This window comes from Acomys russatus, chromosome 12 (assembly GCF_903995435.1).
Source record: "Acomys russatus chromosome 12, mAcoRus1.1, whole genome shotgun sequence".
NCBI classification, from domain to species: domain Eukaryota; kingdom Metazoa; phylum Chordata; class Mammalia; order Rodentia; family Muridae; genus Acomys; species Acomys russatus.
In genome coordinates, this window is record NC_067148.1 from 24,564,067 (window position 1) to 24,578,998 (window position 14,932).

At 43.5% G+C, this 14,932-nt stretch overlaps 1 protein-coding gene across 1 annotated transcript in view; it reads left to right on the plus strand.

Moving 5' to 3' along the window:
• Positions 1-14,932, plus strand: part of Epha4 (EPH receptor A4) — a 142,922-nt gene that overhangs the window by 98,650 nt on the left and 29,340 nt on the right. The window contains exons 6-8 of the mRNA XM_051154023.1: positions 12,663-12,787; positions 13,634-13,793; positions 14,758-14,869. Of these exons, the coding sequence (XP_051009980.1) occupies positions 12,663-12,787; positions 13,634-13,793; positions 14,758-14,869 (397 nt within the window). The remainder of the gene's footprint in view (positions 1-12,662; positions 12,788-13,633; positions 13,794-14,757; positions 14,870-14,932) is intronic.

A 14,932-nucleotide genomic window follows, 5' to 3' on the forward strand; every position in this document is an offset into this window, starting at 1 on the left:
ACTAATTGACTTCCTAGTGTTTCAACTTGGAAGACAGTGTGCCATCTCTGAGACAGCTATAATGAAGGAACGGTTCATGATGCATTCAGTCTCCCTTGAAAGTCAAGAAACTGAACTCCCTGAGCAGGCACCCCCCTAGTACTTTGTAAACATTACACATGTCTCTCATGGGCCCATTAGCCCCAGAGGTAGGAAATAAGAATTTAATTTTTAAATTTTTCCAATAACTCAGAATGGCTAGTGCCTCTTGTCTTTAAGCTTTTCTTTTCAATTGTCCTGTAGGGATGCAATACCGTTTATGAAAATTGGTACCTTGTTTAGGGTTGATAAACAGATCATGTGTTCATAGTAATAGCTACAAATGATTCTATTGATAGAGAATATAAGACTATATTCATGCCCCTGAAAAATGAAGACCAATAGGAAGAAAGAAGCATGAGACCCCATTATCAACAATTTTCAAAGCATGATCTGGGTGCAGTGGTATATACAACTGCAATCCCAGCACTGAGGAGGTAGAAGCAGGAAAATTAGGGGTCAAGGTCATCATCTGTTACATAACAAGTTGAAGTCCACCTTAGGCTACCATGAGACCTTATCTCAAATGAAAAACTAAAACGAATATCAAAGAATGAAGTTAAAGGAGACTCAGCCAACATAGATTCTCTTGTTTCAAGTACTTGAATCCAGAATAAGACATCATTGGCTACTCTCACTTGGCCATTGGCCTGGGACTATCAAATTGTTTTGTTTTTTGGGTTTTTTTGTTTTGTTTTGTTTTTTTTTTGTTTTGTTTTGTTTTGTTTTTTTGAGACAGGGTTTCTCTGGGTAGCCCTGGCTGTCCTGGACTCACACTGTAGAGCAGGCTGGCCTCAGAGATCCACCTGCCTCTGCCTCTGGGATTAAAGGGGTACACCACCACACCTGGCTGAGACTATTAATTGTAATAAGTCTGTCCATGGAGATTTTCTGGTTATCTATTAGCTACTGCCTCCTCCTCTTTTGTCCTTTTCTTTCTTCTCCTTCCTCTTCTTTCTCTCTTTCTTCCTCTTCTTCTTGTACTTCACAGATGATTCAAATCCTTATAGCAAGTGGCAAGGCCACAACTGTCCTAAATTTGTCATCACACTTTAAAAAAAAAAAAAAACAAAATAACAACAGTCATAGCCTATTTATTAAAATGGACAGGCTCCTTTAGCAAATGCCCAATGCCTTAATTCTACAGAATGGCTTTACAGAGGTAAGAAATTGAGAGCTAATAGGAATGAAGAAGCGGGGCTCTATCGGTCAGTTTCTGGAGAAGGCTTCTAAGTTTCTCTGTCTATCAGTGTGGACATTTAAGTGTGGGAGGCAGGAGCACAGAACTACTGGGTGCCTCTATCATGCTGGCATTTAGAGGCTTGGTGATTAAGACATGTTTAATTGAGGACCAGCCTAGAGCCTCTGGATGTCAGAAAGCTAAATGTTGCAGCATTGTCAGGACGATTAGCAGCTGTCTGGGAAACAAAGCGAACCTGCAGCACATGGCCCGGCTTTTCATTTTGCAGCCTTGGGAGGCACAGAGCTCTCCACCACACTGAGAGCTGATGGAATAAAGCCTCGGTGTGTAGCCATTAATCCTTCCTGCTCTTGGCTGCTCAGGATAAGAGGTTTTCCTTACGTATTCCAAATGAGTGTTGGAGGGCATTGTGGGTCACGGAGGACCTGGCTTTGACAAGGGGCTCTCTATCCAAATCATATACAGACAGAATAGCTGAAATACTCAACAATTCTTCAATCTATCTAGGTAAGCCTGCATGAACGCTCTTCTCACCAGAAGCATCTGGGGCGGGAGGAAAATCATGCTGTTTTGCTGTTGCCAGCTTTGCTGTACTCTTATCTTAATGCAGTTGTCTTGCTCGGGCAAATTCTTATGAATGATCCCTGAGTGGGAAGGCTTTTCTTCTTGTTGCCTGAGACTGGCGTTGCAAGTTAGCAGTAAGTACATACATGGAGTCCTGTGGTGTTTCTGTTGGCAAGTGTTGGGCGGCACTTGTCAAAATGCACCAACGAATCTCTTGAAGGATGCAGGAAGTAAACAAACAGCTGAGGAGATACTGAGGAGAGATGCCAGAGCAGGGAAAGGAGCAAGTGACCTCTTAAGGTGTGAGGCTAGGACCAGCCCTTCTGTGGGGCACAAAGTAGCGTCTGTTAAAGGTGAAACGATAACACAGTTTTCTTCATCACCAGGACCCAGGGGTCCAGGTGTGGTTTTAATAGCACCGTCATGTTTTTTATAGTCACCAAAGCTCTATTTGGCCAAAGTTTACCTCTTTCTTGACTTGTTTAGGTTTTTCCTGACCAGGGAGGTTTACCAAGGATTTTAGATGAGTCTTTCTAGTGATAAGTTTAGTAATTCACTACCTATACATTTTGATGAGCCTAATATTTATTTTATGATCTCTTTTTCATGAAAAATATACACATAACACAGAGAAGTAGGCAATATTCTAACATACCACCATTGAAATGTCTCAAAGGAAACAGCTATTTAGTCATCAATCACCTGGACCATAGCACAGAACAATAGAATCTTGTAAATCTTCCAAAAGTTTCTCTTGTGCCTCTTTTTGGTTTTTCGAGACAGGGTTTATCTGTGTAGCCTTGGTAGTCCTGGACTCTGAGTTTGAGGCCAGCCTGATCTACAGAGTGAGTTCCTGACAACCAGAGCTGCCTGCAAGACCTGCCCCCAGTAACCCCCTTCTGCTAGTTTGGTCTCAGTAACAAAGTTTCCATAACCTTCCCAAATGATACCACCATTGGGGAGCAAATGTTCCTATGAGCCTGGGAGGGTACATTTCCCTCCGCGTTCTAACAGAAAGAAAGGAGCTTGCCACTTTCTGTAGATCAGTGGGTGAGAATGTGGATGCTAGCACTGGGCTCTAAAATTTACCAGTTACAGAATCATCTTGAAGTTAAACTTCTTCGTCCTATGTTCTCCTCATCTATGAGGTGGGATAATAATAGTGTCTGTTTTGTGAAGTTGGTGTGAAATAATTTGTACAAGGGATTTAGAATAAAGCTTGGTGCATCGCTGTTGACTAGCATGGGTTCACTGTGTGTGTCACTACAGATGTGTGGTGTTAGGGAAAAGTCCCTTGAGTCAAGTCTACTTGGGTTTTTAATGTGTTTCATAGCTTTAGTCAAAGTGTTTCATTTCTCTATGATGGAGTTCCTGAATCTGAAGCACAAGAGTGACAACTCAAAGTACCTGAAAGAGCAGTTAAGCGTAGAGAAGTGTTGCGTGTGTGTAAGCGGCCCTCAGTGAAGGCAGATAGAGCCCCGTTCACTCATTTCTGTGACCAGCCTCCTACCCACATGGGCCCAGGTCTTTAACTGTGTGCTGCTAATTGTGCAATGGAGCCTAAATCATGTCTTTTCTAAAAAGAAAAGCTCACTCGAACCCCACTCACTGTCTCTCCCATCTCACACGGTACAAGCTCAGCCAAATCCTTTGGCCCAGTATTTCGTTGTTTCACTGAGCCTACTGTTGGAAGAAGACTGTTGGCTGCAACTTGTGTCCCTGCAGAGCCTCTGCCTCTGCTGCTGGCCCTGCTCACCTCAGGGTGGCATGCTCCAGTTCCTTGTAAATGAGCAGGGAATCTGCCCATCATAGGAACTGGAGGGAACCTGGACACCGTTCTTTCTGGCAGCTTCAGACCACAGATCAATCTTCCATTGGCCACACAGCACACTGCGCTTCATTTGAGTTCATTGTTATGAAAATGTCTTTTTGGCTAAGTGGCCTCCACTTCACTCCAATGGGCACCTGCTGAAACCCTCACTGTCCACAAGTAGGTTATTGCAATAAAACATAATTTCTTGCTGAAGTCACATTTAGTTTATGGTGAAGTGAAGGGGGGGGGGCGGCGGAGTTGGCATGGGGCCTCCAGGATAGGCCATGGTTAGCATCCACCTCCAGCTGGCAGATTATAGATGAGAGAGAATGGAGAGTCACAAGGAGGTATTCATGAGTGAGTCTAGAAAATAAGTAATTACTCCAACCAAATTCCATAGCCTCAGACCCAGTCATATGATCATCCTTGGATACAAAAGAGTCTAGGAATGTGGTTTCAGCCGGGCAGCTCCATCTTTGAAACAGCTACTCGAGTAAAAAGGAACTCACGTCTCTGGACAGTGGCTAAGGGGAGCGAGTGGATCCTGACACCTCCCACTGCAGCACACAAGCCCTTTGCATGAAAGTTCAGAAGAGCATTGATTGCATCCTGTGACATAAAGTTTTATTGATGGTTTTCTCTCTGTAAAGAGTTGGGTTTGAATAATTCACTGCCCACCTTTTGGCATTGGGGGGGGGGGAGGGGTTAAGCGTTTTGACTCCACACTGAGCCAAAAAATAAAGTGACTGTCTGCCATTCAGTTGAAGCATTGTTAAGTGTTCCCAAATCAGATTCTTAGAATCCTTGGAAGCACGGCTCGGCTCAGTTGTCCCCTTCAATAAACATTCACACGCACTGCTTGTGTTGTAGTATTTGTTGAAAATATGTGCTGTACTTTTCTCAGAGAAATCAGATGCAATCGTCCTCTATTTCAAAGTTTAAAATTAATCCATATGGATCCATCCGTATTTGAATGTAAATAAATGTCACTTAATTCAGATTCTTCTGAAGATTTTGGCTAAAATGTATGGTTTTTTTTTTTTGTCAAATAGAAAAACAAAAGCTGATACTTTTGTTTTTTTGAACCTTTTGCTTAGTTGAGTTTTGTTTTGTTTTTCCCCCTTCACTTTTGAGTGGTTATTGTTTTGTTGTTGTTTGGTTTGGTTTGGGTTTTGTTTACTTTTTGTTGTTTTGTTCATTTGTTTTTTTGAGACAAGGTCTCACACTGCAACCTCAGTCTAATCTGCAACCATTAAGCACAGGATGACTCTGAAGTCAGGGCCTCAGCCTGCCTCAGCCCCTGGATTACAGATGTCACCACCCCAAGCTTACCTGCGTAGTTTCAAAACTAGTGTCCTCATGTGAAGTAGCCACTTAATAGCTTCAGAGCTGTGGGGAGTGCATGGCGAGGGGGGCTCATACACTGGGATCCTGAGGCAACTGAGCTTTTTGATGATTTTACTGGGAGTGGGGGACTAGCAAAGGTAACAACTGATTGAATGTGCTACAAACATCATGTGTGTGTGTGTGTGTGTGTGTGTGTGTGTGTGTGTGTGTGTGTGTAATACTATAAGAATAATAGTGTTCAAAAAACAAAACTGAGTGTATAAAAAAAACCCGCTCAGCAGTTAGTTCCTTGTGGCACAGATTTTTCTGAGTCCATGAGAAGAAATGCTTCTCTCTCCTTGAATGTGGAAGAAAGCAATTAATATTAGCACCAGAGTTCTTAGCAACTCTGAGATGTAAAACCCTTAATCACAAAGATATCATTAGTGCTCTGAAGCATTTAATTTTGATGCTTGACAGCATTTAAAAATGCACAAACCTTTGATAAGGAGCAAATCAGAGCTGGGGTGTTGAATCCAGAGAGAAAGGAGTGAAGAAAACCAACTCAAGCTCCAAGTAATTAAATTTAAATATACCGTTTGACTAAAGCAGAGATATTTATAAACTGTGGCTTTAGGTTTCCTATCAGGAAGAGACCCCTTTGGTAAACACCATCTATTTAAATCTAGGTTCCATGGTAGGAGAAAGGTAGGTAACCTTCCTATGGCTGAGTCATCTGCCCTCCAAACAATGGCCAGTGTACCATTGACATCCATTCAGTTCTAGGCTTTGAACCCATAGGCAGGAGATGTTTTTCATCGAATCTGTTTATTTTCTGCCCCACCCACCACCGCCCCAAACCCTAATTTGAGCCAGGAATGTAAAGCAGTTGGGTTATTTTAGCTGTTTTCTTCCCTCCTATAAAATACCCCCAACAGTTTTTCATTCATAGCTCATGACGCTGGCTGGACTCAAGGAAGCGATGGTACAGCCCAGGAGGTGAGCACACCTTTCCCTGTATCTTCTCCTTCTCTCTTTTTCTCTTCCCCATGCCATTTGGGTGTCACAAGCACCAAACTGAGGCAGTAAATGACTTGTAGGTGTTTAATGGTAAGTCATTGAGGAAGTGAATAAAAGAAAATTGCAGGATTCACATCAGCGGGGAGCAAGGAGAACCGCTGAGCTTTGAACCAAAGAAAGTTAAATTTACCATGTTCTTAAAGGGAGCCACCTCTGTTTGACTTCAAAGCATCCCCTGTAATTCTTCCTCCTGGTGAAATGTGCCACTGTTAGAGTCACGATGGAGCCCTCTAATCTATGCAGTTTCTGTTTATCCAAAACGCACACGGAGATAAAGCCACGTGCGCTTTCTGAGTGCCTTGTGGTCTCTCTCAAACCAGATGGCAGCTAAAAGTACAGAGCAAATGGCGAGTTGAAATTCTCATTTTTCTCAGGGATATGTGGAATTCTGCAGGCTGAAAAACTGGCGGGGTTGGGGGGGGGGAACATGACGGTGTATGTGAAAGTTATCTTGGTTTTCTATTGGGAAGCTCAATTCATTGAACTTCCAAACTTGGGTGAGTTTTCCCTTTTTATCTTCTCTAGGATTTTGCTGTATTTTTACAGCAATTTTACTTGTCCGTTCCAATTGTTAAGTCTTGGTGCTCCTAGTCTGCCTGCAGAGGGCTCTAGATTTTTCATAGGCTTCATCAGGCTGATGGAGGGTCCCCGGAGGGATACGTAGTAACTAGTGATGTCTCCCACTCTGGCTGGCTGGCTGCAGTGGTACCTAGAGAGTCTTATATAACAAAAGAGATGCCAGGGACCTTCAGGTTTCAGGAAATGACCTGGAAATCTCAACTCTGTCCTCACAATTAAGATGTCAGGAAGACTATTCTTTGCATGTATCCTAGCGTACAGATGAGGAAGGCTGAGCAAATTGTCAACACCTTTGTCAGCCTAAAGAGCAATCCCTCAAAATGTCTGGAACAGGTGCAGTGAAGCCTGGCTTTCCTGCTAACTTACACTTTGAATGACATTTTACAGCCTGTGTGTTTGAAAAGTGTTCAGAAACATCACGTGGACCTTGGAAACAGAGGTCCCATTTTATAATTAGGATTGTCATTTGCTTCGCCTCCAATTGTCAATGTCTTGGTTAAACCAAATGACAAAACTAAAACCCACAAAAGGTCATGAGAGGTGGGTGCAGATGGAGGGTTTGCACCTCCACTGTTCACAAAAGAAATAAGTAGATCAATTTTAACATTTAGTTCATTATTATTTGCTCAAATGTATTGACCACCCACGCTCTGTGCTAGGCATCCTGAGTCCTGAAGGTGCAGTGCTAATCAAAGTAAGACCTGCCCCTAAAATAAGGATCTAGCAGCTTAAGCTTGTGTCTGGAAGGCAGACATTTTACTAATGAGGCATTGAGGCAAGAAAAGGTGAGAGGCCTGCCCAACATAGAAAGGAACGTATTTTGTAGAATGAGACAGTTCCCCCGCCCCCCGCAACTCTCCCGCAACCCCTCGCTGCATCCAAATGTTCTTTTTCTTTTTTTTTTCCCAAGTCACTCAAGCATTCTACTAAATCATTTAGGTGAAATATATTTAGGGTATGGGGATCGAATGATCATCTTTTTTTGTATTGGAAGAGTTCTTACGCACCAAACCAGAGAGAGAATTCCAGGTCTTTCGTCCCTGGTCCACCCTTGCCTTTCTAACCTACTCCTCCCTCATACAAGTCTTTTTTTGAGACATGGTCTTATGCAGCCTAAGGCTGGCTTTATTGTGTAACAGAGTTTAACCTTGAATTTTGGATTCACTTGCATCTACCTCCCCAGTGCTCGGGTTATGGGTGTGCTCCAGAACCCCCAATGTAAATGTCAGAAAACCAGACCATACCACGCTGGCCTAATCTCAAATCACTGAAAAGCGTTTTGTGACCCATGAGGCCCTTCTCCTTATCCCAATCTCTGGTCCTAGCACTGCCTTGTTCTATGTGGTATTTCAGTCCCAATATAAATTCCTAAGCAAAGGCATAAAGCATATATATATATTTTTTTTTTTTGAAGGGCAGAATGGATACATCAGCATGGTTTGTAAGTAAAAAAGGAAATGAGGGATATTCTTGGGGTTCAAAAAATGACTGAAATTCCCTTAATAATGAGAGAAGTTGCTCAGTTACCCACATCTCAAACTTGGACAATTGTCTTCTGGTTTGTATTCAAAATATTGCCACAAAACGAAAATTATGAGCATAATTGAATGAGAGCATAATCTTTACTTAGAGATCACCCTTTGAGAGTTTAGACCCATCTTTCCTTACTGTCAACTGGTGTGAATTTTCCCTTCTTGCAGCATGTCATAGCAAAGTCTGGCTTTCTAAAACAGTTGTACGTAGAACTGGAGACATGGTTTCATGGTAAAGTGCTTGCAAAGAACTCTCAGGGCTCTGGGTAGGATCCTAGCATATATTACAACAAATAATAATAATGTAAGCTTAAAGCCAGGTGCAGTAGTGTGCCCTTATAATCCTAACACTTAAGAGATCACACCCTTGAGGCTGGGGCAGGAGCCCATCTTGGGCTACAGAGTGAATTTCTAGCCCGCCTGAGCTACAGAGCCAGACCTTGTCTCAGATCAATAAAGCTAACAATACAACAAAGTACAATGACAACTGGTTCTTGCCTTTGTTCAGAGGAACAAAACTTACCTCAAAACAACCCTCTCCCGTGAAGGAGACTTGTGGGCTGTGGGTAGCTGGAAATGCCTCATCTTGTCAGCCTCGCCTATGGCTCTTCAGCAGGTACACTATGTGTTGACGGGTACAATGCAAGGAAGAGAGAAAGCATCCTTTTTGTACTTCTGCCACTGCTGAGAGAAGATTTAAAATGGGAAGACTAGTAGGAACTCACTTAGTTCTAGGAAAATGAGTCCTTGAATTATCTTTTGGCTGGGTGATGGTGGCACACACCATTACTCCCAGCACTCGGGAGGCAGAGGCAGTGGATCTCTGTGAGTTTGAGGCCAGCATGGTCTACAAAGCAAGTTCCAAGACCGCCAAGGCTACACAGAGAAACCGTGGGTCGAAAAACACATATTAGATTATACGTCTATTATAAAAATTTCCTAAGAAGAAAACAAAGATGCTAATGTCATCCGCTGGTACTTGTCTTTAGAACAGCTTTTGTGCTCATTCCTGCACAGTTCTCTCGTGGAAGAACTGCTGCCTCCAAAGGTGACGGGGACTAGATACAACAACCCAGGCAACAGGCAGCTGTAATCTAGATGGGTCAGGCATACATTTCTAGATGGATTAGAGATAAGCAGTGTAGATAGATGATACCAAGGTGGCCTTGAAGGTGACCCTAGCAAAGGACCATTGGGTTGGGCATTGATTGGTCCAAAGGACCATTGACAAAAGAAGGAATTGGTCTATGGGAAAGTTAGGGTTTTTTTTTTTTTTTTTTTTTCTTTAATTTGTAATTTTTTTTTTTTTTTTTTTTTTTTTTGGTTCACATTTAAAGTTAGGCTTTTTTTCACTCAACATTCTCAATAATTCTGAGTTGCTAAGATCGGGGCCTCAAGTCAGTGCCTAGAGAGCCTTAGGTGAACCTCACATTTTAACAAAGTCTGGGGAGACAAGAGTGCCCAGCGAAGGCTGAGAACATGTTCTTGCTTATATTTTATATTTTTATGGTTATCTGTCAATAATCAGAAGTGATAATAGTATTTACTTACTAATGGGAAGAAGTTTTCTTCCAGGACAGCACAGTCAGTGTGTGTATCTAATAAGAATATTACTTGTGCATGATACAAGTAGCTGGAGGTTGGTGGCAGCAATGGGTGGTATGAGAGGACCAATGCTGGGAACCACTGGGCTAAGAAGAAGATCGGGACATTCTAGGGAAATGAGCTGCGGGCAGGCACACATGGCAAGCTGATGGCTTCCAGATGTGGAGTTGGAGGCTGTACTGGAAACACGATAGAAAAAGGCGAGGGGCGAGCCCATATGTGGCTTGTGATATGGAGGACATCCAAGCTGCCTCTTTGCCAAAGTGCCAGGATGGCAGAGCTGAAGTTTCCTGAGGCCTGAGCTTCTTCCCAGAGGAAGCTCATCTGTGAGAGCATGGCATGGGCAAATGCCTGACTTAGGTATGCTTCCGACCCTCACCAGCCATGGATTGCTTTGCCCAGTCGAGCACCACCCCCTGCCCTGCCTCCTCAAGAACAGCTGCTCAGTCAAGAATTAAAATATGATAGTCGCATCATAGGGTCCTTTTTGTGAATTAGAAGTGCTCATTCTGTATTTCTACAGACGCTATGAAAGGCAAGCAGCAACCCCCAGCTCCTCTGGCCTCCCTCAGCCAATCATACGCACTGTCTTCCTTCCCTTCCCGTTTCTCTCTTGCTTTTCTTTCTCCTGCATTTTTGTGACACTGCAGACAAGACCCACTCTGTCCATTTTACTTTGCATCAGTGCTCATCAATTTTCCAAGCAGGTGTGCATCAAGACTCTCCTATTAACATATGGGATCATATCGTATTTTCTCGTCCCTGCTTGAGAGTTCCAAACATCCAGGCTGTGCTCAGATCCCTTTTGAGTGGCTACAGGAATGAATGCTGCTGCTCAAACTTAAAAAAAAAAAAAAGAAAGAAAAGAAAGAAATTGAATTCATTTCCCCATGCTGCGGTGTCCTCATAACCTAACCAGAGAGAAGCCATTTTAGTTCAGCAGCACTCTCTGGGGGCAGACGGGCAATTGGTGCCAGAGTCTAAGCCAGACTGTGTCTTAGAGAAAGTTCATTTGATAATTTTCTGATTTGCTTCCCTCCTGTCTTTCTTCTCTATCGGCTTCACTTTCCTAGCGCATTTCCCAGTCTTGAACCTCGGGGTTTAAAGAGCCCCCCTTTTTATAGAGTGGATGTTAAAGTGCTCTGTTAGGCAATCTATTTATTACCTGGAGTGAAATGGCTTTTCACGGCCAGGCAGCCTTCTGAGCCCAGCTTCCTCTCTACCGCTGTATTTAAGGAACTTGCTCCTTGACTTTTATAGGATAAAAGTTCTATGCCAACCAGTACAGAAAAAGAAAAGCATGGTGTGTGTGTGTGTGTGTTTGTGTGTGTGTGTGTGTGTGTGTGTGTGTGTGTGTGTTAATACATCTAACGAGCACATTTCCGTTTTTCATTTTGTTCAGATGTTCAGTGGCTTCCATATGTCTACTGCATGAAGCTTTGTTCATCCAGTTGGGTGTTACTAACCTTGGCCTTGCCTTTGATGGAGACCATGTGTATGCATTGTGTCTTTCACTGGTGCTTATGCCTGAGTTCCAATCTGGAAAAGCTTCGGGAGAGACAGAGAGAGAAGGAGAGAGAGAGAGAGAGAGAGAGAGAGAGAGAGAGAGAGAGAGAGAGAGGCACATTGGAAGAGATGTGGGTGTCCATCCTGGGGTGTCCCTAACAGAGATGTCAGGCTGTCAATATCTGCCTCTGGCAGACAACCCTTGCTGGATTGGCTCTGCCATGGAGACTTCGTCTTCTGACTGGTCTGTCCACTCCACTCTGCCATCGAGTATGGTCAGGCTGGTCTGATGCTTTCCATAGCCTGTTTCTGGTGATAATTTAATTTACTTATTGTTTCCTGCGTTGAGAATTGGCAGTCCCCCGGGTACGAGGGAGGAGAACACTCATTTGTTGGAAGCCCATTTTCACATTCCCACAGTTTGAGCGGTAAAGTCAATATGCGTTCAATTTAGCAAGGCCCCCTAGTCTTTGCTATCCTGGCCAGCTTTGTGAGATAAGATGAAGGATTTCACAAAAGTTTCCTCTTCTCTCTGGGGATTGCACATTGGCACTGGCCCATGTCTGTCGCAGCAGAGCTTGCTAACAGCTGGCTGGAGGTGACAACTCCACAGAGGAGAAATGCAAGCATTGGGCAGCCTGGTTTGATAAATCTCAAGTAGGCACTGCCCCCTTCCCCTGCTGCCCCAATAACATTCCCAGGAAGACTGCTTTTATATTTTTCTCAGTAGAAAGGAAAGTGTGCTGTTCATCAGGCACAAGAACAGCTTCAACCTCTTGTAAAATAGTTGCATAATGTCATTTATGTCCAGAGAGACCATCATGGTTTTTATTTGTGTTTTTCATTATTTGCACAGCCATGCTTAAATTGAAAAGTCTTACTATAATTAAGCAGTGCTTTTATTTATATTGGAAAGTGTGTAAACTGTTTGCCTTCCAGCATTCCCCACAGTAATGGTGGAAGAAGGGCAAATCCCCCTGCTTGTATAAAATCGCCTCGGTACTTGAAGGTAGGGTGAAGGACTTGCCAAGCTTGATTGGAGGTTTGCCCGAGGCAGTTATGGCTTGTAGAAGGACACTTCAGGCAGCATGCCCTGTACCCATGGCCCAGTAACAGTGCCAGCCGCACCCAGCTATTCTGTGAGTGCTGGAGAGCAAGCTTCACCACCTGAGCCCTGTCCTCAGTCCCTGTGTAGATGATATGACAAGACACATATAAAGCACAACCTGAAGAGAATGGTAATGAAAAAAATACCCCAGTCTAGAGGAAGGCGGCCCCATGGGACTTTCCGAAGTAAAGTGAAGCTGTGGGGTGATGGTTTCCAAAACTTGTTCCTTTCTAATCTAAGATACCATTTTCCCCCCTTCTTTTCACATAGCACCGTCATCCATTGCTTTGGTCCAGGCTAAAGAAGTCACAAGATACAGCGTGGCTCTTGCTTGGCTGGAACCAGATCGACCAAACGGAGTAATCTTGGAGTATGAAGTCAAATATTATGAAAAGGTATTTCCTCCCTTTTTCTTTGCCTCCCTCCATCGCCCCCACTTCCTTCTTCCTCCCCTTCCCTTTCTTTTTCCTTCTTCCCATCTCTTCCTTGGTTGTTCAAGTATTACAGTTCTAAGTCATGAAATAGCAGTCAAAAGCCAAAATCAACTGCATCTTGGTTCCTAAGAAAATCTGATTGTGCAATATAATATTTGGCTCGCTATCTTGAAAAACACATCATGTTCTAATATAATTATATTTTCTTTCGAGTAAAAGAAATCAAGACCTAATCTATATACCTTCTATCATGGAGAATGACTCATAACTGCTAAAATAATGATATGTTTAAGCAGATCACTGCTGTTCAAAATGAAGGTGTGGGTTTTGATGACTTTTAAAAGAAAATTGGGTACGGAAAATTACATTCTTCAGCCCCTTATAGAAACACATTAATTTTGAAAATAACTTGTCTCTTAAAGGACAGAATTCTGAAAAGAGCTATCTGCATCCAAGCTAGTCCAGAAAACGCACAATCAGACTGTTCTTTCTTAGTCTTTGGTTTTTCAAGACAGGTTCTCTCTGTGTAGCCCTTGCTGCACTGGACTCACTTTGTAGACCAGGCTGTCCTGGAACCCACAGAGATCTGCCTGCCCTTGCCTCCTGAGTGCTGGGACTAAAGGCGTGCGCCACCATAGCCTGGCTGATCATAAACTTTACTTCAAAACTGTAGAGCATTGTGGAGAAAAGAAACACGGGGCGTAGAGAACGTACCCAGTGTTCTGTCACGTGACTCTCATTCCCCCTCCTACCTAGGATCAGAAGACTCAGTTTACACTTCACCAATTTTACTTTCTTATAATGTAGGATCAGAATGAACGAAGCTATCGCATAGTTCGCACGGCTGCCAGGAACACGGATATCAAAGGCCTGAACCCTCTGACTTCCTATGTTTTCCACGTGCGGGCCAGGACTGCTGCTGGCTATGGAGACTTCAGCGAGCCTTTGGAGGTCACTACCAATACAGGTAACAGAGACCACCCAGACGCCACCCATTCCCAGATGGTTTTATTTATAGGTTGAGCCTCACTCTGGTTTTGGCTAGGTAAGCGTTTAATAACAGTTTCTCTTCTGTCTTCCTATGAATGAAAAACGATGTCAGTGTTTATCTTTTTGAACCCTCTACCAAGCAGGAGTAGTGGGTTTGCTAACTTGACTAATTGAGGGTTCTATAGCCACCCCCCACTTTAAGAAAAGGAGTTTTCTTCCTGAGAAGATTAAAGAAGGAACCAAAATTACCCCCCTTTTTTTTCCCCTCCTACTTATTTCTAGGAATCTGTTTAAATAGTGTCATTAGTGCTCATGTATGTTTTAAAGTCCTTTGTAAGGAACATTAAGTCTTGCTCCCTGGAGAGCTGGAACGGCTAACCGAGCAAAAGTTCACTGAGCAAGAAGAGATCTTCACCTCCTTCGTTACTTAACCCAAACTAGGCCTACTTGATAAGGAGATGGTGGGCCAGAATTTTCAACATCTGTTGAAGATATAAATTGTTCTCATTGGCTGATTATTAAGAGAGCATGAAGAAGACAGGTGGGAGACTTGAGACAATGCTAAAGGACACTGACATCCTTGGTGTTATGCAGCACGGCTGCAAGGAGGAGGTGGCTTTGAGCTGGCTCTAATAGGTTGGATTTTTAATAGCTGAGCATGAAGGTGGAGCAAACCTTCTGAGTTTTCCAAATGTCTTCTTCACCAAGGAATATATTTGTATTGTTTTCATTATGTGAGATTTTTGACCAAAAAAAAAAGGATATGAAGACATCAACATAATTTTAGATTCCCTACAGAATGGTTAAATGGGGGCACGGGGGAGGTTTGCTTGCCAGATGACCTTGCATGGGTAGGTTCGGAAAGTTGAAGGTGCTAGCAGGTTCCGTCTCTTAGAACTGCCCCCACCCACTACATGACCCCCTTGTAATTTTCATTCCAGTGCCTTCCCGGATCATCGGCGATGGTGCCAACTCCACCGTCCTGCTGGTTTCCGTCTCCGGCAGCGTAGTGCTCCTGGTCATTCTCATTGCGGCTTTTGTCATCAGCCGCAGGTAAGGACAGAAGCCCAGCCCCCACCCCACCGCATGCCAGGCTCTCTCTTCACTTTGACCATC